The following is a 27,910-nucleotide window of genomic DNA, read 5'->3' as shown; positions in this document are numbered from 1 at the left end:
AAACAGAAGCATGTGAGTCGAACAAAATCAGTAATAACAAAAAATAACAGCTGTTACACGCGTAATTTTTTTAATGATGGTTTTATACCCATTTTAAAAACAGGGAGTTTATGGGAATCACGATTGGTCCAGGTGCCTATGGGTTCGCTGTCAAACGGGACGAAACTCGGGTCGGACGCTCTGAAATCCGAGCTCCTGATGCGCCAAAGGATGCCAGGAGGCAGTAAATGTATACATAAATTATTTATATTATATAACGTAATATGCTATAACGTTACACCATATAACGTTATACCATATCACGTGTTACGTTATAACGTTATACTATATAACGTAATACGTCATAGCGTAACAGTATATAATGTAATACGTTATAACGTTATACTAAATAACGTTATACTATAAAACGTAATACAATACGTTACAAGGTTACACTATATAAGGTAATACAATAGGTTATAAGAAGCTGAAAACAGAAGACAAATGGTATAGGTGGAATGAAAGCGAGGAGAATCTAGAAGAAGAAAGAAGGCGAGGGTCGAGAGGATGAGATAAGGAGATAGATACGGGGGGCGGGGTACATAAAGGGGTACTGCTTCTGGAACGTAGCAGGGATAATGAACAAGGAGAAAGAGGTATGGGAATATTTGAGGACATTTGACGTAATCGGCCGCACGGAAACATGGACAGAGGAAAGCAAATGGGAAAGGGTAAAACATAGACTACCCAAGGAATACGACTGGAAATGCACTGCAGCAAGGAGAGAAGGGAAAAAGGGAAGGGCAAATGGTGGTATAATAACAGGCGTAAACAAAAATCTGAAGGAAATAGAGTATAAGGAAATAACTGATGACATAGTAGAAAGAAAAATAAGGTACAAGGAGAGGACCTATAGAATAGTGGTGGTTTATAATTGCGACACGAAAAGGACATGGAATGAAATAGAGGAAAATGTAGAGGGAAGGGAAAAGGAAGTGACGATCATAGGAGGAGATTGGAATGCAAGAACGGGAGAGGAGCGAGGGCTGATAAACGAGGGACTAGGAAAAGCAAAAAGCAGGAGATCAAAAGACAAGACAATAAATACGGAAGGTAGGACGCTATTAAGTTTGCTGGATGAAAGAGGCTGGACGAAAATTAATGGTCCAGACAAAGAAGGATATGAGTGGACCTATGTGGGGGAGAGGGGAAAATCGGTAATAAACTACGTGATTGGCAATCAGGAAGCGATCGAAGAAATAACAGACATAAAGGTAGGAAAAAGAGTAGAGTCAGACGACATGCCGTTAGAAATAGGATTAGGGGGACCAGAGTTGCAAAGAGATGAGGAAAGAAAAGAAGAAGAGAAGGAAAGAAGGGAATGGACAAAAGAAAGTGTGGGAAGATATTTAGAGGAGTGAAAAAACTGGGCAAGCAGGGGTGGAACAGTAGAGGAAATGTGGACAGAAATCAAGAAGAAGATAAACGAGGCAATACCAAAGAAGAGAGTAAGGATAAGGAAATGGAGCATAGTAGAAAAGGTATGGTACGACAAGGAGTGGAAAGAGAGGTAAAGGGAGATAAGAAGGAAAATGACAAAATTTAGGAAATGGAAATGCGGCAGAGAAGAATTCATAGCGGAGAAGAAGCCGTTTAAACAGTGGTGTAAACAAAGAAAGGAGAAGCAGGAAGAGGAAAAAATGGAGAAAATCAACACGATCAAAACAGAGCAAGAAACATGGATATACATAAATAAATATAGAAGCAGAAGAGAGGTTATAGACGAAGAAATAAGGGAAGAGGAGTAGAAAAGTTATTTTATGGAAATGTTAGAGGGGACAGAGAGTAAAGAGGACAGAAAAACAGAAGGGCGGAGAGCGGAGGAGGAATCAAAGGAGGAGAGAGAAGACAACATAGAGAAGGAAGAGGTGATATTCCAAACAAGGAACTTGAAAGAGAAAAAAGCAACAGGGCGAGATTGTTTGGAAAACGAGGTATGGAAGTATGTGCCAAAGGAAGTGGGGGAGGCGTTATGGGAGATGTGAAGGAAAGTATGGAACGGAGTGGGGATGCCTGAAGACTGGAGAAAAGGCGTAATATGTCCGATTTACAAGAGGGGAGACAAGGGAGCAGTGAAGAGCTACAGAGGGGTCACGTTAATGGTCACGGCATATAAGATTTATGCAGGAATTCTGGACGAGCTGCTGAAGGTGGAGATCGAAGACAAGCTGGGAGAGGGCCAATTTGGGCTTAGGAAAGGAAGAGGAGTAATAGACGCAGTGTACGTATTGAACCATATAATAGACAAACAATTGAACGGAGAAAGAGGGAAGCTATATGCATGCTTCGCGGATTTAAAGACAGCGTTTGATAGGGTCGACAGGAAGAAGCTGGGGGAGATAATGAAGAGAATGGAGGTTAACGAGAAGTTAACCATAAGGATAGAGAAGATATACGAGGAGACAAAGAACGTAGTGAGGATCAGGAACCATAACACAAAAGAGTTTTGGACAGTGAGTGGAGTGAGTCAAGGGTGGACGCTGAGCCCGACACTATTCAACGTCTATGTGGCAGGGCTGGAAGAGGAAATAAGGAAAGGTCAAGTAGGAGGTATAGTGGTAGCAGACAGAAAGGTATGCTCACTATCATATGCAGTTGACATTGTATTGATAGCGGACAGACAAGAGGAGTTAAAGGAAATGATGAAGAGATTTAAAACATTCCTAATGGAAGTGGAACTTTAATTGAGCACGGAAAAGACAAAAGTAGTAGTGTTTGAAAAGAAAAGGAACAATAGGAGACAAAGGAAATGGAGATGGGGTGAGCAAGAACTAGAAGAAGTGGACGAAATAAGGTATTTAGGGTACATACTGCAGAAAAATGGGAGTGACGAGAAGCATATTCAAGACAGAAAAAAGAGGGCACCAATTGCGATAAAGAAGACATGGAGCGTAGGAGAAAGGATATTTAAAAGGGGCTACAAGAGGAGAATGAGGATGTTTGGAGCACTGGTAGAGAGTGTAGCGCTGTTTGGAGCGGAGGTGTGGGGATGGAACGTAGAGGAGAGACTGGACAGGATAAAAGGGAGATACGTGAGATGGATTCTAGGCTTAGCCACAACAACGCCAAATTACATTCTGAGAGAGGAGTGCAAGATAGAGGAAATAAGAGAAAAGGCGCTGAAAAGAGCAGTAAGGTATGAGGAGAAAGCCTTAGAATCGAAGAAGGAATTAGTAAAGGAGTGTATAAAGGAGAGGGAAAAGAATTGGGGAAAGGGTCATGAAGGGACAAGAGCAAGGAAAAGAAAGATGAGGTTAGAGGAGGCGAGAGAGGGGAGGACACAAGTGGAGGAATGAGATAGACAAGAAAGGAAGACAGCTAACCAAATCATAGAAGAAAGTGGGAAGAGAGAAACAGAGGAGAGGGAGAAAAGGATAAGGGAAGCTAAGTACAACAGATATTTCAGAAACATAGCAAAAGAAGGGCTACCAAAGTATCTAGAAGGAAAGATGAAATGGAAGGCCAGAAGTATGGTAGCAAGATTTAGATGTGGTAACGAAACCAGGGCAAGGGAACACTGGAAAGAGGAGGGAGAAAGAGGATGCAGATTATGCAAGAAAGGAGAGGGGAACTTGAGACACATATTAGAGGAATGTGAGATAACAGGAGGAGCAAGGAACATGGTAGAAACACTAAATGAGACTGGAGAAGGACTTGCAGAATTGAAAGCGATAATAGTGAAGAGAAGAGTAGCAGAAGAGGGGGAGGAACGACAGGGAGGGAGCACGGCAAGGAAGCAAAAGTCAAAGACTATTTCTTTATTAGTTCCTTCCCCTACAAACTTTATAACTTTGAAGTAAAAGTAAACCAGATTCTGTAAATATCTTCAACATCGTAATAGGGAATATATTACTAAGAAAATAATTGTATTGTATGAATTTTTTATATTTTATATATACTTGTCTATACTAATGTGCAAATACTGTAATAAAATTGCATATACAATATCAAATTTATTATTTAACAGGTCTGGGTAAATAAAGTAAACAAATTGTTATTATATATAAATATATATATTTCCGTCAAAAGTGACTTATTAGAATTAAGTTACATTTCTAGTTATATAAAATGTAAAAAATATTATGTACATGAGTCCAGTTAATATCTTACACTGTACAATTTAAGGATAATCACAAATTAGCCTTAGCTATAGTGGTAGACGATACCTATATAGCTATGTGATTATGTGTCATAACTTCTTTCTCGAACCTTCTTCCAACTAATATCCTGAAATAAAACATATAAATGAATAAACTACTGAAAAAGGTAAAATGTTTGAGAAATATTATGATTTATAAAATACAATATTACATACGCAGTAGAACGAGCAGCAGTTGTACTTGTAATAGTTAATCATCCGACGAATCATCTTGACTATGTTCGTGTAATACAACATATTCTCTGGTGCTGTATCCAAAACGGATTACATCCCGTTCTAATAATTCGTGATATCTTCTCGGTTCTAATTTTACATTATTTACAAATGTGCCATTTGCAGACTCTAGGTCTATAAGATAAGGGCAAATTCTTTTCCCTTCGCCTCCACCTTCTTTTTGAAAAGGTACTAAACGATATTGTAGAACCGCATGCTGCTTGGAGCATGAAGGGTGATCCAAGGGAATATCCGCAATTTTGCGATCTCTACCCATTAAATAAGCTGAGTGTCTATGAACATACAAGATAGGCAATGCTTTCTCTTCCTTGAACGGATATAACCTCCATCTTCGTTTAGGTTTTCTCGCATCTGCAGGTTCGGAATATTTAATAACCACACCATTTACAGTGTTTGTATCTTCTGTTAGTTTTCCAGACAATTCGAAATTTGGTTTTTCTTTTTCCTGTTTTGGCTTGCGTTTCGCACTAACAATAGGTTTACTCCATTCTGGCGAACGTTCTCTCTTTACTCGTACTTCTTTGTAGTTATTTCTACTCATTGTAGGGATCTTGTTGCGAATTCGATTAAATAGCAACCGGACAAATCAAACCAATCGGACGTTATCGCGTACCTCGAATGACAACGCTCAACGTGGTGGAGGTTTAATAGTTTAACCTATCCTCAATCGAGTGTTAGTGTTATTTAGCACTTTACTTGCGCTTGTTGAGACTGAAACGCTTCACCCGAACGGTACGATGGTCTGTCAATGACTGTCCCAGTATGTTGCGGATTTGTTTAATAGATTAACCGAACCTCGATCGAGCGTTAGTGTTATTTAGCACTTGTACTTGTGGAGACTGAAACACAGCACCTTCACGGTACGAAGGTCTGTTAAAGACTAGCCATAGTATAATGCCGCTTCTCCCCACCAGCCGTTGAGTTTCGGCCATCATGCTCTCCCCACCACCTGTTTCGGAACTGCACATCCGGGACTCCCAGACAGGATAGAACGTGTCCGAGACATAAACAGAAGCATGTGAGTCGAACAAAATCAGTAATAACAAAAAATAACAGCTGTTACACGCGTAATTTTTTTAATGATGGTTTTATACCCATTTTAAAAACAGGGAGTTTATGGGAATCACGATTGGTCCAGGTGCCTATGGGTTCGCTGTCAAACGGGACGAAACTCGGGTCGGACGCTCTGAAATCCGAGCTCCTGATGCGCCAAAGGATGCCAGGAGGCAGTAAATGTATACATAAATTATTTATATTATATAACGTAATATGCTATAACGTTACACCATATAACGTTATACCATATCACGTGTTACGTTATAACGTTATACTATATAACGTAATACGTCATAGCGTAACAGTATATAATGTAATACGTTATAACGTTATACTAAATAACGTTATACTATAAAACGTAATACAATACGTTACAAGGTTACACTATATAAGGTAATACAATAGGTTATAAGAAGCTGAAAACAGAAGACAAATGGTATAGGTGGAATGAAAGCGAGGAGAATCTAGAAGAAGAAAGAAGGCGAGGGTCGAGAGGATGAGATAAGGAGATAGATACGGGGGGCGGGGTACATAAAGGGGTACTGCTTCTGGAACGTAGCAGGGATAATGAACAAGGAGAAAGAGGTATGGGAATATTTGAGGACATTTGACGTAATCGGCCGCACGGAAACATGGACAGAGGAAAGCAAATGGGAAAGGGTAAAACATAGACTACCCAAGGAATACGACTGGAAATGCACTGCAGCAAGGAGAGAAGGGAAAAAGGGAAGGGCAAATGGTGGTATAATAACAGGCGTAAACAAAAATCTGAAGGAAATAGAGTATAAGGAAATAACTGATGACATAGTAGAAAGAAAAATAAGGTACAAGGAGAGGACCTATAGAATAGTGGTGGTTTATAATTGCGACACGAAAAGGACATGGAATGAAATAGAGGAAAATGTAGAGGGAAGGGAAAAGGAAGTGACGATCATAGGAGGAGATTGGAATGCAAGAACGGGAGAGGAGCGAGGGCTGATAAACGAGGGACTAGGAAAAGCAAAAAGCAGGAGATCAAAAGACAAGACAATAAATACGGAAGGTAGGACGCTATTAAGTTTGCTGGATGAAAGAGGCTGGACGAAAATTAATGGTCCAGACAAAGAAGGATATGAGTGGACCTATGTGGGGGAGAGGGGAAAATCGGTAATAAACTACGTGATTGGCAATCAGGAAGCGATCGAAGAAATAACAGACATAAAGGTAGGAAAAAGAGTAGAGTCAGACGACATGCCGTTAGAAATAGGATTAGGGGGACCAGAGTTGCAAAGAGATGAGGAAAGAAAAGAAGAAGAGAAGGAAAGAAGGGAATGGACAAAAGAAAGTGTGGGAAGATATTTAGAGGAGTGAAAAAACTGGGCAAGCAGGGGTGGAACAGTAGAGGAAATGTGGACAGAAATCAAGAAGAAGATAAACGAGGCAATACCAAAGAAGAGAGTAAGGATAAGGAAATGGAGCATAGTAGAAAAGGTATGGTACGACAAGGAGTGGAAAGAGAGGTAAAGGGAGATAAGAAGGAAAATGACAAAATTTAGGAAATGGAAATGCGGCAGAGAAGAATTCATAGCGGAGAAGAAGCCGTTTAAACAGTGGTGTAAACAAAGAAAGGAGAAGCAGGAAGAGGAAAAAATGGAGAAAATCAACACGATCAAAACAGAGCAAGAAACATGGATATACATAAATAAATATAGAAGCAGAAGAGAGGTTATAGACGAAGAAATAAGGGAAGAGGAGTAGAAAAGTTATTTTATGGAAATGTTAGAGGGGACAGAGAGTAAAGAGGACAGAAAAACAGAAGGGCGGAGAGCGGAGGAGGAATCAAAGGAGGAGAGAGAAGACAACATAGAGAAGGAAGAGGTGATATTCCAAACAAGGAACTTGAAAGAGAAAAAAGCAACAGGGCGAGATTGTTTGGAAAACGAGGTATGGAAGTATGTGCCAAAGGAAGTGGGGGAGGCGTTATGGGAGATGTGAAGGAAAGTATGGAACGGAGTGGGGATGCCTGAAGACTGGAGAAAAGGCGTAATATGTCCGATTTACAAGAGGGGAGACAAGGGAGCAGTGAAGAGCTACAGAGGGGTCACGTTAATGGTCACGGCATATAAGATTTATGCAGGAATTCTGGACGAGCTGCTGAAGGTGGAGATCGAAGACAAGCTGGGAGAGGGCCAATTTGGGCTTAGGAAAGGAAGAGGAGTAATAGACGCAGTGTACGTATTGAACCATATAATAGACAAACAATTGAACGGAGAAAGAGGGAAGCTATATGCATGCTTCGCGGATTTAAAGACAGCGTTTGATAGGGTCGACAGGAAGAAGCTGGGGGAGATAATGAAGAGAATGGAGGTTAACGAGAAGTTAACCATAAGGATAGAGAAGATATACGAGGAGACAAAGAACGTAGTGAGGATCAGGAACCATAACACAAAAGAGTTTTGGACAGTGAGTGGAGTGAGTCAAGGGTGGACGCTGAGCCCGACACTATTCAACGTCTATGTGGCAGGGCTGGAAGAGGAAATAAGGAAAGGTCAAGTAGGAGGTATAGTGGTAGCAGACAGAAAGGTATGCTCACTATCATATGCAGTTGACATTGTATTGATAGCGGACAGACAAGAGGAGTTAAAGGAAATGATGAAGAGATTTAAAACATTCCTAATGGAAGTGGAACTTTAATTGAGCACGGAAAAGACAAAAGTAGTAGTGTTTGAAAAGAAAAGGAACAATAGGAGACAAAGGAAATGGAGATGGGGTGAGCAAGAACTAGAAGAAGTGGACGAAATAAGGTATTTAGGGTACATACTGCAGAAAAATGGGAGTGACGAGAAGCATATTCAAGACAGAAAAAAGAGGGCACCAATTGCGATAAAGAAGACATGGAGCGTAGGAGAAAGGATATTTAAAAGGGGCTACAAGAGGAGAATGAGGATGTTTGGAGCACTGGTAGAGAGTGTAGCGCTGTTTGGAGCGGAGGTGTGGGGATGGAACGTAGAGGAGAGACTGGACAGGATAAAAGGGAGATACGTGAGATGGATTCTAGGCTTAGCCACAACAACGCCAAATTACATTCTGAGAGAGGAGTGCAAGATAGAGGAAATAAGAGAAAAGGCGCTGAAAAGAGCAGTAAGGTATGAGGAGAAAGCCTTAGAATCGAAGAAGGAATTAGTAAAGGAGTGTATAAAGGAGAGGGAAAAGAATTGGGGAAAGGGTCATGAAGGGACAAGAGCAAGGAAAAGAAAGATGAGGTTAGAGGAGGCGAGAGAGGGGAGGACACAAGTGGAGGAATGAGATAGACAAGAAAGGAAGACAGCTAACCAAATCATAGAAGAAAGTGGGAAGAGAGAAACAGAGGAGAGGGAGAAAAGGATAAGGGAAGCTAAGTACAACAGATATTTCAGAAACATAGCAAAAGAAGGGCTACCAAAGTATCTAGAAGGAAAGATGAAATGGAAGGCCAGAAGTATGGTAGCAAGATTTAGATGTGGTAACGAAACCAGGGCAAGGGAACACTGGAAAGAGGAGGGAGAAAGAGGATGCAGATTATGCAAGAAAGGAGAGGGGAACTTGAGACACATATTAGAGGAATGTGAGATAACAGGAGGAGCAAGGAACATGGTAGAAACACTAAATGAGACTGGAGAAGGACTTGCAGAATTGAAAGCGATAATAGTGAAGAGAAGAGTAGCAGAAGAGGGGGAGGAACGACAGGGAGGGAGCACGGCAAGGAAGCAAAAGTCAAAGACTATTTCTTTATTAGTTCCTTCCCCTACAAACTTTATAACTTTGAAGTAAAAGTAAACCAGATTCTGTAAATATCTTCAACATCGTAATAGGGAATATATTACTAAGAAAATAATTGTATTGTATGAATTTTTTATATTTTATACATACTTGTCTATACTAATGTGCAAATACTGTAATAAAATTGCATATACAATATCAAATTTATTATTTAACAGGTCTGGGTAAATAAAGTAAACAAATTGTTATTATATATAAATATATATATTTCCGTCAAAAGTGACTTATTAGAATTAAGTTACATTTCTAGTTATATAAAATGTAAAAAATATTATGTACATGAGTCCAGTTAATATCTTACACTGTACAATTTAAGGATAATCACAAATTAGCCTTAGCTATAGTGGTAGACGATACCTATATAGCTATGTGATTATGTGTCATAACTTCTTTCTCGAACCTTCTTCCAACTAATATCCTGAAATAAAACATATAAATGAATAAACTACTGAAAAAGGTAAAATGTTTGAGAAATATTATGATTTATAAAATACAATAGTACATACGCAGTAGAACGAGCAGCAGTTGTACTTGTAATAGTTAATCATCCGACGAATCATCTTGACTATGTTCGTGTAATACAACATATTCTCTGGTGCTGTATCCAAAACGGATTACATCCCGTTCTAATAATTCGTGATATCTTCTCGGTTCTAATTTTACATTATTTACAAATGTGCCATTTGCAGACTCTAGGTCTATAAGATAAGGGCAAATTCTTTTCCCTTCGCCTCCACCTTCTTTTTGAAAAGGTACTAAACGATATTGTAGAACCGCATGCTGCTTGGAGCATGAAGGGTGATCCAAGGGAATATCCGCAATTTTGCGATCTCTACCCATTAAATAAGCTGAGTGTCTATGAACATACAAGATAGGCAATGCTTTCTCTTCCTTGAACGGATATAACCTCCATCTTCGTTTAGGTTTTCTCGCATCTGCAGGTTCGGAATATTTAATAACCACACCATTTACAGTGTTTGTATCTTCTGTTAGTTTTCCAGACAATTCGAAATTTGGTTTTTCTTTTTCCTGTTTTGGCTTGCGTTTCGCACTAACAATAGGTTTACTCCATTCTGGCGAACGTTCTCTCTTTACTCGTACTTCTTTGTAGTTATTTCTACTCATTGTAGGGATCTTGTTGCGAATTCGATTAAATAGCAACCGGACAAATCAAACCAATCGGACGTTATCGCGTACCTCGAATGACAACGCTCAACGTGGAGGAGGTTTAATAGTTTAACCTATCCTCAATCGAGTGTTAGTGTTATTTAGCACTTTACTTGCGCTTGTTGAGACTGAAACGCTTCACCCGAACGGTACGATGGTCTGTCAATGACTGTCCCAGTATGTTGCGGATTTGTTTAATAGATTAACCGAACCTCGATCGAGCGTTAGTGTTATTTAGCACTTGTACTTGTGGAGACTGAAACACAGCACCTTCACGGTACGAAGGTCTGTTAAAGACTAGCCATAATATAATGCCGCTTCTCCCCACCAGCCGTTGAGTTTCGGCCATCATGCTCTCCCCACCACCTGTTTCGGAACTGCACATCCGGGACTCCCAGACAGGATAGAACGTGTCCGAGACATAAACAGAAGCATGTGAGTCGAACAAAATCAGTAATAACAAAAAATAACAGCTGTTACACGCGTAATTTTTTTAATGATGGTTTTATACCCATTTTAAAAACAGGGAGTTTATGGGAATCACGATTGGTCCAGGTGCCTATGGGTTCGCTGTCAAACGGGACGAAACTCGGGTCGGACGCTCTGAAATCCGAGCTCCTGATGCGCCAAAGGATGCCAGGAGGCAGTAAATGTATACATAAATTATTTATATTATATAACGTAATATGCTATAACGTTACACCATATAACGTTATACCATATCACGTGTTACGTTATAACGTTATACTATATAACGTAATACGTCATAGCGTAACAGTATATAATGTAATACGTTATAACGTTATACTAAATAACGTTATACTATAAAACGTAATACAATACGTTACAAGGTTACACTATATAAGGTAATACAATAGGTTATAAGAAGCTGAAAACAGAAGACAAATGGTATAGGTGGAATGAAAGCGAGGAGAATCTAGAAGAAGAAAGAAGGCGAGGGTCGAGAGGATGAGATAAGGAGATAGATACGGGGGGCGGGGTACATAAAGGGGTACTGCTTCTGGAACGTAGCAGGGATAATGAACAAGGAGAAAGAGGTATGGGAATATTTGAGGACATTTGACGTAATCGGCCGCACGGAAACATGGACAGAGGAAAGCAAATGGGAAAGGGTAAAACATAGACTACCCAAGGAATACGACTGGAAATGCACTGCAGCAAGGAGAGAAGGGAAAAAGGGAAGGGCAAATGGTGGTATAATAACAGGCGTAAACAAAAATCTGAAGGAAATAGAGTATAAGGAAATAACTGATGACATAGTAGAAAGAAAAATAAGGTACAAGGAGAGGACCTATAGAATAGTGGTGGTTTATAATTGCGACACGAAAAGGACATGGAATGAAATAGAGGAAAATGTAGAGGGAAGGGAAAAGGAAGTGACGATCATAGGAGGAGATTGGAATGCAAGAACGGGAGAGGAGCGAGGGCTGATAAACGAGGGACTAGGAAAAGCAAAAAGCAGGAGATCAAAAGACAAGACAATAAATACGGAAGGTAGGACGCTATTAAGTTTGCTGGATGAAAGAGGCTGGACGAAAATTAATGGTCCAGACAAAGAAGGATATGAGTGGACCTATGTGGGGGAGAGGGGAAAATCGGTAATAAACTACGTGATTGGCAATCAGGAAGCGATCGAAGAAATAACAGACATAAAGGTAGGAAAAAGAGTAGAGTCAGACGACATGCCGTTAGAAATAGGATTAGGGGGACCAGAGTTGCAAAGAGATGAGGAAAGAAAAGAAGAAGAGAAGGAAAGAAGGGAATGGACAAAAGAAAGTGTGGGAAGATATTTAGAGGAGTGAAAAAACTGGGCAAGCAGGGGTGGAACAGTAGAGGAAATGTGGACAGAAATCAAGAAGAAGATAAACGAGGCAATACCAAAGAAGAGAGTAAGGATAAGGAAATGGAGCATAGTAGAAAAGGTATGGTACGACAAGGAGTGGAAAGAGAGGTAAAGGGAGATAAGAAGGAAAATGACAAAATTTAGGAAATGGAAATGCGGCAGAGAAGAATTCATAGAGGAGAAGAAGCCGTTTAAACAGTGGTGTAAACAAAGAAAGGAGAAGCAGGAAGAGGAAAAAATGGAGAAAATCAACACGATCAAAACAGAGCAAGAAACATGGATATACATAAATAAATATAGAAGCAGAAGAGAGGTTATAGACGAAGAAATAAGGGAAGAGGAGTAGAAAAGTTATTTTATGGAAATGTTAGAGGGGACAGAGAGTAAAGAGGACAGAAAAACGGAAGGGCGGAGAGCGGAGGAGGAATCAAAGGAGGAGAGAGAAGACAACATAGAGAAGGAAGAGGTGATATTCCAAACAAGGAACTTGAAAGAGAAAAAAGCAACAGGGCGAGATTGTTTGGAAAACGAGGTATGGAAGTATGTGCCAAAGGAAGTGGGGGAGGCGTTATGGGAGATGTGAAGGAAAGTATGGAACGGAGTGGGGATGCCTGAAGACTGGAGAAAAGGCGTAATATGTCCGATTTACAAGAGGGGAGACAAGGGAGCAGTGAAGAGCTACAGAGGGGTCACGTTAATGGTCACGGCATATAAGATTTATGCAGGAATTCTGGACGAGCTGCTGAAGGTGGAGATCGAAGACAAGCTGGGAGAGGGCCAATTTGGGCTTAGGAAAGGAAGAGGAGTAATAGACGCAGTGTACGTATTGAACCATATAATAGACAAACAATTGAACGGAGAAAGAGGGAAGCTATATGCATGCTTCGCGGATTTAAAGACAGCGTTTGATAGGGTCGACAGGAAGAAGCTGGGGGAGATAATGAAGAGAATGGAGGTTAACGAGAAGTTAACCATAAGGATAGAGAAGATATACGAGGAGACAAAGAACGTAGTGAGGATCAGGAACCATAACACAAAAGAGTTTTGGACAGTGAGTGGAGTGAGTCAAGGGTGGACGCTGAGCCCGACACTATTCAACGTCTATGTGGCAGGGCTGGAAGAGGAAATAAGGAAAGGTCAAGTAGGAGGTATAGTGGTAGCAGACAGAAAGGTATGCTCACTATCATATGCAGTTGACATTATATTGATAGCGGACAGACAAGAGGAGTTAAAGGAAATGATGAAGAGATTTAAAACATTCCTAATGGAAGTGGAACTTTAATTGAGCACGGAAAAGACAAAAGTAGTAGTGTTTGAAAAGAAAAGGAACAATAGGAGACAAAGGAAATGGAGATGGGGTGAGCAAGAACTAGAAGAAGTGGACGAAATAAGGTATTTAGGGTACATACTGCAGAAAAATGGGAGTGACGAGAAGCATATTCAAGACAGAAAAAAGAGGGCACCAATTGCGATAAAGAAGACATGGAGCGTAGGAGAAAGGATATTTAAAAGGGGCTACAAGAGGAGAATGAGGATGTTTGGAGCACTGGTAGAGAGTGTAGCGCTGTTTGGAGCGGAGGTGTGGGGATGGAACGTAGAGGAGAGACTGGACAGGATAAAAGGGAGATACGTGAGATGGATTCTAGGCTTAGCCACAACAACGCCAAATTACATTCTGAGAGAGGAGTGCAAGATAGAGGAAATAAGAGAAAAGGCGCTGAAAAGAGCAGTAAGGTATGAGGAGAAAGCCTTAGAATCGAAGAAGGAATTAGTAAAGGAGTGTATAAAGGAGAGGGAAAAGAATTGGGGAAAGGGTCATGAAGGGACAAGAGCAAGGAAAAGAAAGATGAGGTTAGAGGAGGCGAGAGAGGGGAGGACACAAGTGGAGGAATGAGATAGACAAGAAAGGAAGACAGCTAACCAAATCATAGAAGAAAGTGGGAAGAGAGAAACAGAGGAGAGGGAGAAAAGGATAAGGGAAGCTAAGTACAACAGATATTTCAGAAACATAGCAAAAGAAGGGCTACCAAAGTATCTAGAAGGAAAGATGAAATGGAAGGCCAGAAGTATGGTAGCAAGATTTAGATGTGGTAACGAAACCAGGGCAAGGGAACACTGGAAAGAGGAGGGAGAAAGAGGATGCAGATTATGCAAGAAAGGAGAGGGGAACTTGAGACACATATTAGAGGAATGTGAGATAACAGGAGGAGCAAGGAACATGGTAGAAACACTAAATGAGACTGGAGAAGGACTTGCAGAATTGAAAGCGATAATAGTGAAGAGAAGAGTAGCAGAAGAGGGGGAGGAACGACAGGGAGGGAGCACGGCAAGGAAGCAAAAGTCAAAGACTATTTCTTTATTAGTTCCTTCCCCTACAAACTTTATAACTTTGAAGTAAAAGTAAACCAGATTCTGTAAATATCTTCAACATCGTAATAGGGAATATATTACTAAGAAAATAATTGTATTGTATGAATTTTTTATATTTTATATATACTTGTCTATACTAATGTGCAAATACTGTAATAAAATTGCATATACAATATCAAATTTATTATTTAACAGGTCTGGGTAAATAAAGTAAACAAATTGTTATTATATATAAATATATATATTTCCGTCAAAAGTGACTTATTAGAATTAAGTTACATTTCTAGTTATATAAAATGTAAAAAATATTATGTACATGAGTCCAGTTAATATCTTACACTGTACAATTTAAGGATAATCACAAATTAGCCTTAGCTATAGTGGTAGACGATACCTATATAGCTATGTGATTATGTGTCATAACTTCTTTCTCGAACCTTCTTCCAACTAATATCCTGAAATAAAACATATAAATGAATAAACTACTGAAAAAGGTAAAATGTTTGAGAAATATTATGATTTATAAAATACAATAGTACATACGCAGTAGAACGAGCAGCAGTTGTACTTGTAATAGTTAATCATCCGACGAATCATCTTGACTATGTTCGTGTAATACAACATATTCTCTGGTGCTGTATCCAAAACGGATTACATCCCGTTCTAATAATTCGTGATATCTTCTCGGTTCTAATTTTACATTATTTACAAATGTGCCATTTGCAGACTCTAGGTCTATAAGATAAGGGCAAATTCTTTTCCCTTCGCCTCCACCTTCTTTTTGAAAAGGTACTAAACGATATTGTAGAACCGCATGCTGCTTGGAGCATGAAGGGTGATCCAAGGGAATATCCGCAATTTTGCGATCTCTACCCATTAAATAAGCTGAGTGTCTATGAACATACAAGATAGGCAATGCTTTCTCTTCCTTGAACGGATATAACCTCCATCTTCGTTTAGGTTTTCTCGCATCTGCAGGTTCGGAATATTTAATAACCACACCATTTACAGTGTTTGTATCTTCTGTTAGTTTTCCAGACAATTCGAAATTTGGTTTTTCTTTTTCCTGTTTTGGCTTGCGTTTCGCACTAACAATAGGTTTACTCCATTCTGGCGAACGTTCTCTCTTTACTCGTACTTCTTTGTAGTTATTTCTACTCATTGTAGGGATCTTGTTGCGAATTCGATTAAATAGCAACCGGACAAATCAAACCAATCGGACGTTATCGCGTACCTCGAATGACAACGCTCAACGTGGAGGAGGTTTAATAGTTTAACCTATCCTCAATCGAGTGTTAGTGTTATTTAGCACTTTACTTGCGCTTGTTGAGACTGAAACGCTTCACCCGAACGGTACGATGGTCTGTCAATGACTGTCCCAGTATGTTGCGGATTTGTTTAATAGATTAACCGAACCTCGATCGAGCGTTAGTGTTATTTAGCACTTGTACTTGTGGAGACTGAAACACAGCACCTTCACGGTACGAAGGTCTGTTAAAGACTAGCCATAATATAATGCCGCTTCTCCCCACCAGCCGTTGAGTTTCGGCCATCATGCTCTCCCCACCACCTGTTTCGGAACTGCACATCCGGGACTCCCAGACAGGATAGAACGTGTCCGAGACATAAACAGAAGCATGTGAGTCGAACAAAATCAGTAATAACAAAAAATAACAGCTGTTACACGCGTAATTTTTTTAATGATGGTTTTATACCCATTTTAAAAACAGGGAGTTTATGGGAATCACGATTGGTCCAGGTGCCTATGGGTTCGCTGTCAAACGGGACGAAACTCGGGTCGGACGCTCTGAAATCCGAGCTCCTGATGCGCCAAAGGATGCCAGGAGGCAGTAAATGTATACATAAATTATTTATATTATATAACGTAATATGCTATAACGTTACACCATATAACGTTATACCATATCACGTGTTACGTTATAACGTTATACTATATAACGTAATACGTCATAGCGTAACAGTATATAATGTAATACGTTATAACGTTATACTAAATAACGTTATACTATAAAACGTAATACAATACGTTACAAGGTTACACTATATAAGGTAATACAATAGGTTATAAGAAGCTGAAAACAGAAGACAAATGGTATAGGTGGAATGAAAGCGAGGAGAATCTAGAAGAAGAAAGAAGGCGAGGGTCGAGAGGATGAGATAAGGAGATAGATACGGGGGGCGGGGTACATAAAGGGGTACTGCTTCTGGAACGTAGCAGGGATAATGAACAAGGAGAAAGAGGTATGGGAATATTTGAGGACATTTGACGTAATCGGCCGCACGGAAACATGGACAGAGGAAAGCAAATGGGAAAGGGTAAAACATAGACTACCCAAGGAATACGACTGGAAATGCACTGCAGCAAGGAGAGAAGGGAAAAAGGGAAGGGCAAATGGTGGTATAATAACAGGCGTAAACAAAAATCTGAAGGAAATAGAGTATAAGGAAATAACTGATGACATAGTAGAAAGAAAAATAAGGTACAAGGAGAGGACCTATAGAATAGTGGTGGTTTATAATTGCGACACGAAAAGGACATGGAATGAAATAGAGGAAAATGTAGAGGGAAGGGAAAAGGAAGTGACGATCATAGGAGGAGATTGGAATGCAAGAACGGGAGAGGAGCGAGGGCTGATAAACGAGGGACTAGGAAAAGCAAAAAGCAGGAGATCAAAAGACAAGACAATAAATACGGAAGGTAGGACGCTATTAAGTTTGCTGGATGAAAGAGGCTGGACGAAAATTAATGGTCCAGACAAAGAAGGATATGAGTGGACCTATGTGGGGGAGAGGGGAAAATCGGTAATAAACTACGTGATTGGCAATCAGGAAGCGATCGAAGAAATAACAGACATAAAGGTAGGAAAAAGAGTAGAGTCAGACGACATGCCGTTAGAAATAGGATTAGGGGGACCAGAGTTGCAAAGAGATGAGGAAAGAAAAGAAGAAGAGAAGGAAAGAAGGGAATGGACAAAAGAAAGTGTGGGAAGATATTTAGAGGAGTGAAAAAACTGGGCAAGCAGGGGTGGAACAGTAGAGGAAATGTGGACAGAAATCAAGAAGAAGATAAACGAGGCAATACCAAAGAAGAGAGTAAGGATAAGGAAATGGAGCATAGTAGAAAAGGTATGGTACGACAAGGAGTGGAAAGAGAGGTAAAGGGAGATAAGAAGGAAAATGACAAAATTTAGGAAATGGAAATGCGGCAGAGAAGAATTCATAGCGGAGAAGAAGCCGTTTAAACAGTGGTGTAAACAAAGAAAGGAGAAGCAGGAAGAGGAAAAAATGGAGAAAATCAACACGATCAAAACAGAGCAAGAAACATGGATATACATAAATAAATATAGAAGCAGAAGAGAGGTTATAGACGAAGAAATAAGGGAAGAGGAGTAGAAAAGTTATTTTATGGAAATGTTAGAGGGGACAGAGAGTAAAGAGGACAGAAAAACGGAAGGGCGGAGAGCGGAGGAGGAATCAAAGGAGGAGAGAGAAGACAACATAGAGAAGGAAGAGGTGATATTCCAAACAAGGAACTTGAAAGAGAAAAAAGCAACAGGGCGAGATTGTTTGGAAAACGAGGTATGGAAGTATGTGCCAAAGGAAGTGGGGGAGGCGTTATGGGAGATGTGAAGGAAAGTATGGAACGGAGTGGGGATGCCTGAAGACTGGAGAAAAGGCGTAATATGTCCGATTTACAAGAGGGGAGACAAGGGAGCAGTGAAGAGCTACAGAGGGGTCACGTTAATGGTCACGGCATATAAGATTTATGCAGGAATTCTGGACGAGCTGCTGAAGGTGGAGATCGAAGACAAGCTGGGAGAGGGCCAATTTGGGCTTAGGAAAGGAAGAGGAGTAATAGACGCAGTGTACGTATTGAACCATATAATAGACAAACAATTGAACGGAGAAAGAGGGAAGCTATATGCATGCTTCGCGGATTTAAAGACAGCGTTTGATAGGGTCGACAGGAAGAAGCTGGGGGAGATAATGAAGAGAATGGAGGTTAACGAGAAGTTAACCATAAGGGTTGAGAAGATATACGAGGAGACAAAGAACGTAGTGAGGATCAGGAACCATAACACAAAAGAGTTTTGGACAGTGAGTGGAGTGAGTCAAGGGTGGACGCTGAGCCCGACACTATTCAACGTCTATGTGGCAGGGCTGGAAGAGGAAATAAGGAAAGGTCAAGTAGGAGGTATAGTGGTAGCAGACAGAAAGGTATGCTCACTATCATATGCAGTTGACATTATATTGATAGCGGACAGACAAGAGGAGTTAAAGGAAATGATGAAGAGATTTAAAACATTCCTAATGGAAGTGGAACTTTAATTGAGCACGGAAAAGACAAAAGTAGTAGTGTTTGAAAAGAAAAGGAACAATAGGAGACAAAGGAAATGGAGATGGGGTGAGCAAGAACTAGAAGAAGTGGACGAAATAAGGTATTTAGGGTACATACTGCAGAAAAATGGGAGTGACGAGAAGCATATTCAAGACAGAAAAAAGAGGGCACCAATTGCGATAAAGAAGACATGGAGCGTAGGAGAAAGGATATTTAAAAGGGGCTACAAGAGGAGAATGAGGATGTTTGGAGCACTGGTAGAGAGTGTAGCGCTGTTTGGAGCGGAGGTGTGGGGATGGAACGTAGAGGAGAGACTGGACAGGATAAAAGGGAGATACGTGAGATGGATTCTAGGCTTAGCCACAACAACGCCAAATTACATTCTGAGAGAGGAGTGCAAGATAGTGGAAATAAGAGAAAAGGCGCTGAAAAGAGCAGTAAGGTATGAGGAGAAAGCCTTAGAATCGAAGAAGGAATTAGTAAAGGAGTGTATAAAGGAGAGGGAAAAGAATTGGGGAAAGGGTCATGAAGGGACAAGAGCAAGGAAAAGAAAGATGAGGTTAGAGGAGGCGAGAGAGGGGAGGACACAAGTGGAGGAATGAGATAGACAAGAAAGGAAGACAGCTAACCAAATCATAGAAGAAAGTGGGAAGAGAGAAACAGAGGAGAGGGAGAAAAGGATAAGGGAAGCTAAGTACAACAGATATTTCAGAAACATAGCAAAAGAAGGGCTACCAAAGTATCTAGAAGGAAAGATGAAATGGAAGGCCAGAAGTATGGTAGCAAGATTTAGATGTGGTAACGAAACCAGGGCAAGGGAACACTGGAAAGAGGAGGGAGAAAGAGGATGCAGATTATGCAAGAAAGGAGAGGGGAACTTGAGACACATATTAGAGGAATGTGAGATAACAGGAGGAGCAAGGAACATGGTAGAAACACTAAATGAGACTGGAGAAGGACTTGCAGAATTGAAAGCGATAATAGTGAAGAGAAGAGTAGCAGAAGAGGGGGAGGAACGACAGGGAGGGAGCACGGCAAGGAAGCAAAAGTCAAAGACTATTTCTTTATTAGTTCCTTCCCCTACAAACTTTATAACTTTGAAGTAAAAGTAAACCAGATTCTGTAAATATCTTCAACATCGTAATAGGGAATATATTACTAAGAAAATAATTGTATTGTATGAATTTTTTATATTTTATATATACTTGTCTATACTAATGTGCAAATACTGTAATAAAATTGCATATACAATATCAAATTTATTATTTAACAGGTCTGGGTAAATAAAGTAAACAAATTGTTATTATATATAAATATATATATTTCCGTCAAAAGTGACTTATTAGAATTAAGTTACATTTCTAGTTATATAAAATGTAAAAAATATTATGTACATGAGTCCAGTTAATATCTTACACTGTACAATTTAAGGATAATCACAAATTAGCCTTAGCTATAGTGGTAGACGATACCTATATAGCTATGTGATTATGTGTCATAACTTCTTTCTCGAACCTTCTTCCAACTAATATCCTGAAATAAAACATATAAATGAATAAACTACTGAAAAAGGTAAAATGTTTGAGAAATATTATGATTTATAAAATACAATAGTACATACGCAGTAGAACGAGCAGCAGTTGTACTTGTAATAGTTAATCATCCGACGAATCATCTTGACTATGTTCGTGTAATACAACATATTCTCTGGTGCTGTATCCAAAACGGATTACATCCCGTTCTAATAATTCGTGATATCTTCTCGGTTCTAATTTTACATTATTTACAAATGTGCCATTTGCAGACTCTAGGTCTATAAGATAAGGGCAAATTCTTTTCCCTTCGCCTCCACCTTCTTTTTGAAAAGGTACTAAACGATATTGTAGAACCGCATGCTGCTTGGAGCATGAAGGGTGATCCAAGGGAATATCCGCAATTTTGCGATCTCTACCCATTAAATAAGCTGAGTGTCTATGAACATACAAGATAGGCAATGCTTTCTCTTCCTTGAACGGATATAACCTCCATCTTCGTTTAGGTTTTCTCGCATCTGCAGGTTCGGAATATTTAATAACCACACCATTTACAGTGTTTGTATCTTCTGTTAGTTTTCCAGACAATTCGAAATTTGGTTTTTCTTTTTCCTGTTTTGGCTTGCGTTTCGCACTAACAATAGGTTTACTCCATTCTGGCGAACGTTCTCTCTTTACTCGTACTTCTTTGTAGTTATTTCTACTCATTGTAGGGATCTTGTTGCGAATTCGATTAAATAGCAACCGGACAAATCAAACCAATCGGACGTTATCGCGTACCTCGAATGACAACGCTCAACGTGGAGGAGGTTTAATAGTTTAACCTATCCTCAATCGAGTGTTAGTGTTATTTAGCACTTTACTTGCGCTTGTTGAGACTGAAACGCTTCACCCGAACGGTACGATGGTCTGTCAATGACTGTCCCAGTATGTTGCGGATTTGTTTAATAGATTAACCGAACCTCGATCGAGCGTTAGTGTTATTTAGCACTTGTACTTGTGGAGACTGAAACACAGCACCTTCACGGTACGAAGGTCTGTTAAAGACTAGCCATAATATAATGCCGCTTCTCCCCACCAGCCGTTGAGTTTCGGCCATCATGCTCTCCCCACCACCTGTTTCGGAACTGCACATCCGGGACTCCCAGACAGGATAGAACGTGTCCGAGACATAAACAGAAGCATGTGAGTCGAACAAAATCAGTAATAACAAAAAATAACAGCTGTTACACGCGTAATTTTTTTAATGATGGTTTTATACCCATTTTAAAAACAGGGAGTTTATGGGAATCACGATTGGTCCAGGTGCCTATGGGTTCGCTGTCAAACGGGACGAAACTCGGGTCGGACGCTCTGAAATCCGAGCTCCTGATGCGCCAAAGGATGCCAGGAGGCAGTAAATGTATACATAAATTATTTATATTATATAACGTAATATGCTATAACGTTACACCATATAACGTTATACCATATCACGTGTTACGTTATAACGTTATACTATATAACGTAATACGTCATAGCGTAACAGTATATAATGTAATACGTTATAACGTTATACTAAATAACGTTATACTATAAAACGTAATACAATACGTTACAAGGTTACACTATATAAGGTAATACAATAGGTTATAAGAAGCTGAAAACAGAAGACAAATGGTATAGGTGGAATGAAAGCGAGGAGAATCTAGAAGAAGAAAGAAGGCGAGGGTCGAGAGGATGAGATAAGGAGATAGATACGGGGGGCGGGGTACATAAAGGGGTACTGCTTCTGGAACGTAGCAGGGATAATGAACAAGGAGAAAGAGGTATGGGAATATTTGAGGACATTTGACGTAATCGGCCGCACGGAAACATGGACAGAGGAAAGCAAATGGGAAAGGGTAAAACATAGACTACCCAAGGAATACGACTGGAAATGCACTGCAGCAAGGAGAGAAGGGAAAAAGGGAAGGGCAAATGGTGGTATAATAACAGGCGTAAACAAAAATCTGAAGGAAATAGAGTATAAGGAAATAACTGATGACATAGTAGAAAGAAAAATAAGGTACAAGGAGAGGACCTATAGAATAGTGGTGGTTTATAATTGCGACACGAAAAGGACATGGAATGAAATAGAGGAAAATGTAGAGGGAAGGGAAAAGGAAGTGACGATCATAGGAGGAGATTGGAATGCAAGAACGGGAGAGGAGCGAGGGCTGATAAACGAGGGACTAGGAAAAGCAAAAAGCAGGAGATCAAAAGACAAGACAATAAATACGGAAGGTAGGACGCTATTAAGTTTGCTGGATGAAAGAGGCTGGACGAAAATTAATGGTCCAGACAAAGAAGGATATGAGTGGACCTATGTGGGGGAGAGGGGAAAATCGGTAATAAACTACGTGATTGGCAATCAGGAAGCGATCGAAGAAATAACAGACATAAAGGTAGGAAAAAGAGTAGAGTCAGACGACATGCCGTTAGAAATAGGATTAGGGGGACCAGAGTTGCAAAGAGATGAGGAAAGAAAAGAAGAAGAGAAGGAAAGAAGGGAATGGACAAAAGAAAGTGTGGGAAGATATTTAGAGGAGTGAAAAAACTGGGCAAGCAGGGGTGGAACAGTAGAGGAAATGTGGACAGAAATCAAGAAGAAGATAAACGAGGCAATACCAAAGAAGAGAGTAAGGATAAGGAAATGGAGCATAGTAGAAAAGGTATGGTACGACAAGGAGTGGAAAGAGAGGTAAAGGGAGATAAGAAGGAAAATGACAAAATTTAGGAAATGGAAATGCGGCAGAGAAGAATTCATAGCGGAGAAGAAGCCGTTTAAACAGTGGTGTAAACAAAGAAAGGAGAAGCAGGAAGAGGAAAAAATGGAGAAAATCAACACGATCAAAACAGAGCAAGAAACATGGATATACATAAATAAATATAGAAGCAGAAGAGAGGTTATAGACGAAGAAATAAGGGAAGAGGAGTAGAAAAGTTATTTTATGGAAATGTTAGAGGGGACAGAGAGTAAAGAGGACAGAAAAACAGAAGGGCGGAGAGCGGAGGAGGAATCAAAGGAGGAGAGAGAAGACAACATAGAGAAGGAAGAGGTGATATTCCAAACAAGGAACTTGAAAGAGAAAAAAGCAACAGGGCGAGATTGTTTGGAAAACGAGGTATGGAAGTATGTGCCAAAGGAAGTGGGGGAGGCGTTATGGGAGATGTGAAGGAAAGTATGGAACGGAGTGGGGATGCCTGAAGACTGGAGAAAAGGCGTAATATGTCCGATTTACAAGAGGGGAGACAAGGGAGCAGTGAAGAGCTACAGAGGGGTCACGTTAATGGTCACGGCATATAAGATTTATGCAGGAATTCTGGACGAGCTGCTGAAGGTGGAGATCGAAGACAAGCTGGGAGAGGGCCAATTTGGGCTTAGGAAAGGAAGAGGAGTAATAGACGCAGTGTACGTATTGAACCATATAATAGACAAACAATTGAACGGAGAAAGAGGGAAGCTATATGCATGCTTCGCGGATTTAAAGACAGCGTTTGATAGGGTCGACAGGAAGAAGCTGGGGGAGATAATGAAGAGAATGGAGGTTAACGAGAAGTTAACCATAAGGATAGAGAAGATATACGAGGAGACAAAGAACGTAGTGAGGATCAGGAACCATAACACAAAAGAGTTTTGGACAGTGAGTGGAGTGAGTCAAGGGTGGACGCTGAGCCCGACACTATTCAACGTCTATGTGGCAGGGCTGGAAGAGGAAATAAGGAAAGGTCAAGTAGGAGGTATAGTGGTAGCAGACAGAAAGGTATGCTCACTATCATATGCAGTTGACATTATATTGATAGCGGACAGACAAGAGGAGTTAAAGGAAATGATGAAGAGATTTAAAACATTCCTAATGGAAGTGGAACTTTAATTGAGCACGGAAAAGACAAAAGTAGTAGTGTTTGAAAAGAAAAGGAACAATAGGAGACAAAGGAAATGGAGATGGGGTGAGCAAGAACTAGAAGAAGTGGACGAAATAAGGTATTTAGGGTACATACTGCAGAAAAATGGGAGTGACGAGAAGCATATTCAAGACAGAAAAAAGAGGGCACCAATTGCGATAAAGAAGACATGGAGCGTAGGAGAAAGGATATTTAAAAGGGGCTACAAGAGGAGAATGAGGATGTTTGGAGCACTGGTAGAGAGTGTAGCGCTGTTTGGAGCGGAGGTGTGGGGATGGAACGTAGAGGAGAGACTGGACAGGATAAAAGGGAGATACGTGAGATGGATTCTAGGCTTAGCCACAACAACGCCAAATTACATTCTGAGAGAGGAGTGCAAGATAGAGGAAATAAGAGAAAAGGCGCTGAAAAGAGCAGTAAGGTATGAGGAGAAAGCCTTAGAATCGAAGAAGGAATTAGTAAAGGAGTGTATAAAGGAGAGGGAAAAGAATTGGGGAAAGGGTCATGAAGGGACAAGAGCAAGGAAAAGAAAGATGAGGTTAGAGGAGGCGAGAGAGGGGAGGACACAAGTGGAGGAATGAGATAGACAAGAAAGGAAGACAGCTAACCAAATCATAGAAGAAAGTGGGAAGAGAGAAACAGAGGAGAGGGAGAAAAGGATAAGGGAAGCTAAGTACAACAGATATTTCAGAAACATAGCAAAAGAAGGGCTACCAAAGTATCTAGAAGGAAAGATGAAATGGAAGGCCAGAAGTATGGTAGCAAGATTTAGATGTGGTAACGAAACCAGGGCAAGGGAACACTGGAAAGAGGAGGGAGAAAGAGGATGCAGATTATGCAAGAAAGGAGAGGGGAACTTGAGACACATATTAGAGGAATGTGAGATAACAGGAGGAGCAAGGAACATGGTAGAAACACTAAATGAGACTGGAGAAGGACTTGCAGAATTGAAAGCGATAATAGTGAAGAGAAGAGTAGCAGAAGAGGGGGAGGAACGACAGGGAGGGAGCACGGCAAGGAAGCAAAAGTCAAAGACTATTTCTTTATTAGTTCCTTCCCCTACAAACTTTATAACTTTGAAGTAAAAGTAAACCAGATTCTGTAAATATCTTCAACATCGTAATAGGGAATATATTACTAAGAAAATAATTGTATTGTATGAATTTTTTATATTTTATATATACTTGTCTATACTAATGTGCAAATACTGTAATAAAATTGCATATACAATATCAAATTTATTATTTAACAGGTCTGGGTAAATAAAGTAAACAAATTGTTATTATATATAAATATATATATTTCCGTCAAAAGTGACTTATTAGAATTAAGTTACATTTCTAGTTATATAAAATGTAAAAAATATTATGTACATGAGTCCAGTTAATATCTTACACTGTACAATTTAAGGATAATCACAAATTAGCCTTAGCTATAGTGGTAGACGATACCTATATAGCTATGTGATTATGTGTCATAACTTCTTTCTCGAACCTTCTTCCAACTAATATCCTGAAATAAAACATATAAATGAATAAACTACTGAAAAAGGTAAAATGTTTGAGAAATATTATGATTTATAAAATACAATAGTACATACGCAGTAGAACGAGCAGCAGTTGTACTTGTAATAGTTAATCATCCGACGAATCATCTTGACTATGTTCGTGTAATACAACATATTCTCTGGTGCTGTATCCAAAACGGATTACATCCCGTTCTAATAATTCGTGATATCTTCTCGGTTCTAATTTTACATTATTTACAAATGTGCCATTTGCAGACTCTAGGTCTATAAGATAAGGGCAAATTCTTTTCCCTTCGCCTCCACCTTCTTTTTGAAAAGGTACTAAACGATATTGTAGAACCGCATGCTGCTTGGAGCATGAAGGGTGATCCAAGGGAATATCCGCAATTTTGCGATCTCTACCCATTAAATAAGCTGAGTGTCTATGAACATACAAGATAGGCAATGCTTTCTCTTCCTTGAACGGATATAACCTCCATCTTCGTTTAGGTTTTCTCGCATCTGCAGGTTCGGAATATTTAATAACCACACCATTTACAGTGTTTGTATCTTCTGTTAGTTTTCCAGACAATTCGAAATTTGGTTTTTCTTTTTCCTGTTTTGGCTTGCGTTTCGCACTAACAATAGGTTTACTCCATTCTGGCGAACGTTCTCTCTTTACTCGTACTTCTTTGTAGTTATTTCTACTCATTGTAGGGATCTTGTTGCGAATTCGATTAAATAGCAACCGGACAAATCAAACCAATCGGACGTTATCGCGTACCTCGAATGACAACGCTCAACGTGGAGGAGGTTTAATAGTTTAACCTATCCTCAATCGAGTGTTAGTGTTATTTAGCACTTTACTTGCGCTTGTTGAGACTGAAACGCTTCACCCGAACGGTACGATGGTCTGTCAATGACTGTCCCAGTATGTTGCGGATTTGTTTAATAGATTAACCGAACCTCGATCGAGCGTTAGTGTTATTTAGCACTTGTACTTGTGGAGACTGAAACACAGCACCTTCACGGTACGAAGGTCTGTTAAAGACTAGCCATAATATAATGCCGCTTCTCCCCACCAGCCGTTGAGTTTCGGCCATCATGCTCTCCCCACCACCTGTTTCGGAACTGCACATCCGGGACTCCCAGACAGGATAGAACGTGTCCGAGACATAAACAGAAGCATGTGAGTCGAACAAAATCAGTAATAACAAAAAATAACAGCTGTTACACGCGTAATTTTTTTAATGATGGTTTTATACCCATTTTAAAAACAGGGAGTTTATGGGAATCACGATTGGTCCAGGTGCCTATGGGTTCGCTGTCAAACGGGACGAAACTCGGGTCGGACGCTCTGAAATCCGAGCTCCTGATGCGCCAAAGGATGCCAGGAGGCAGTAAATGTATACATAAATTATTTATATTATATAACGTAATATGCTATAACGTTACACCATATAACGTTATACCATATCACGTGTTACGTTATAACGTTATACTATATAACGTAATACGTCATAGCGTAACAGTATATAATGTAATACGTTATAACGTTATACTAAATAACGTTATACTATAAAACGTAATACAATACGTTACAAGGTTACACTATATAAGGTAATACAATAGGTTATAAGAAGCTGAAAACAGAAGACAAATGGTATAGGTGGAATGAAAGCGAGGAGAATCTAGAAGAAGAAAGAAGGCGAGGGTCGAGAGGATGAGATAAGGAGATAGATACGGGGGGCGGGGTACATAAAGGGGTACTGCTTCTGGAACGTAGCAGGGATAATGAACAAGGAGAAAGAGGTATGGGAATATTTGAGGACATTTGACGTAATCGGCCGCACGGAAACATGGACAGAGGAAAGCAAATGGGAAAGGGTAAAACATA

General features: G+C 40.0%; 5 protein-coding genes across 5 annotated transcripts; all 5 read right to left on the bottom strand.

The window, feature by feature from the left end:
- Positions 1 to 4,060: 4,060 nt before the first annotated feature.
- LOC138189526 (smad nuclear interacting protein 1-like) lies at positions 4,061 to 5,048 on the bottom strand. Its single transcript, XM_069131536.1, has 2 exons — positions 4,355 to 5,048; positions 4,061 to 4,266 (listed from the first exon to the last, which is right to left on the bottom strand). Exon 1 carries the CDS (start codon positions 4,971 to 4,973, stop codon positions 4,389 to 4,391), a length of 585 nt encoding a protein of 194 aa, XP_068987637.1. The 5' UTR covers positions 4,974 to 5,048; the 3' UTR covers positions 4,061 to 4,266; positions 4,355 to 4,388.
- Positions 5,049 to 9,498: 4,450 nt separating this feature from the next.
- Positions 9,499 to 10,591, bottom strand: LOC138189528 (smad nuclear interacting protein 1-like). The gene is made up of 2 exons (XM_069131539.1): positions 9,793 to 10,591; positions 9,499 to 9,704 (listed from the first exon to the last, which is right to left on the bottom strand). Exon 1 carries the CDS (start codon positions 10,409 to 10,411, stop codon positions 9,827 to 9,829), a length of 585 nt encoding a protein of 194 aa, XP_068987640.1. The 5' UTR covers positions 10,412 to 10,591; the 3' UTR covers positions 9,499 to 9,704; positions 9,793 to 9,826.
- Positions 10,592 to 14,936: 4,345 nt separating this feature from the next.
- On the bottom strand, positions 14,937 to 16,029 carry LOC138189529 (smad nuclear interacting protein 1-like). The gene is made up of 2 exons (XM_069131540.1): positions 15,231 to 16,029; positions 14,937 to 15,142 (listed from the first exon to the last, which is right to left on the bottom strand). The coding sequence occupies exon 1, from the start codon at positions 15,847 to 15,849 to the stop codon at positions 15,265 to 15,267; it is 585 nt and encodes a 194-aa protein (XP_068987641.1). The 5' UTR covers positions 15,850 to 16,029; the 3' UTR covers positions 14,937 to 15,142; positions 15,231 to 15,264.
- A 4,345-nt stretch (positions 16,030 to 20,374) lies between these two features.
- LOC138189530 (smad nuclear interacting protein 1-like) lies at positions 20,375 to 21,467 on the bottom strand. Its single transcript, XM_069131541.1, has 2 exons — positions 20,669 to 21,467; positions 20,375 to 20,580 (listed from the first exon to the last, which is right to left on the bottom strand). Exon 1 carries the CDS (start codon positions 21,285 to 21,287, stop codon positions 20,703 to 20,705), a length of 585 nt encoding a protein of 194 aa, XP_068987642.1. The 5' UTR covers positions 21,288 to 21,467; the 3' UTR covers positions 20,375 to 20,580; positions 20,669 to 20,702.
- Positions 21,468 to 25,812: 4,345 nt separating this feature from the next.
- LOC138189531 (smad nuclear interacting protein 1-like) lies at positions 25,813 to 26,905 on the bottom strand. The gene is made up of 2 exons (XM_069131542.1): positions 26,107 to 26,905; positions 25,813 to 26,018 (listed from the first exon to the last, which is right to left on the bottom strand). The coding sequence occupies exon 1, from the start codon at positions 26,723 to 26,725 to the stop codon at positions 26,141 to 26,143; it is 585 nt and encodes a 194-aa protein (XP_068987643.1). The 5' UTR covers positions 26,726 to 26,905; the 3' UTR covers positions 25,813 to 26,018; positions 26,107 to 26,140.
- Positions 26,906 to 27,910: the final 1,005 nt, after the last annotated feature.

Source organism: Bombus flavifrons, unplaced genomic scaffold (assembly GCF_040668555.2).
Source record: "Bombus flavifrons isolate JBK064 unplaced genomic scaffold, iyBomFlav1_principal scaffold0160, whole genome shotgun sequence".
NCBI classification, from domain to species: domain Eukaryota; kingdom Metazoa; phylum Arthropoda; class Insecta; order Hymenoptera; family Apidae; genus Bombus; species Bombus flavifrons.
This window is presented reverse-complemented; position numbering and strand designations above follow the sequence as displayed.

Coding starts and splice junctions, on each gene's coding strand:
- LOC138189531 (XM_069131542.1), bottom strand. CDS start 26,725: ATGAGTAGAAATAACTACAAAGAAGTACGAGTAAAGAGAGAACGTTCG.
- LOC138189530 (XM_069131541.1), bottom strand. CDS start 21,287: ATGAGTAGAAATAACTACAAAGAAGTACGAGTAAAGAGAGAACGTTCG.
- LOC138189528 (XM_069131539.1), bottom strand. CDS start 10,411: ATGAGTAGAAATAACTACAAAGAAGTACGAGTAAAGAGAGAACGTTCG.
- LOC138189529 (XM_069131540.1), bottom strand. CDS start 15,849: ATGAGTAGAAATAACTACAAAGAAGTACGAGTAAAGAGAGAACGTTCG.
- LOC138189526 (XM_069131536.1), bottom strand. CDS start 4,973: ATGAGTAGAAATAACTACAAAGAAGTACGAGTAAAGAGAGAACGTTCG.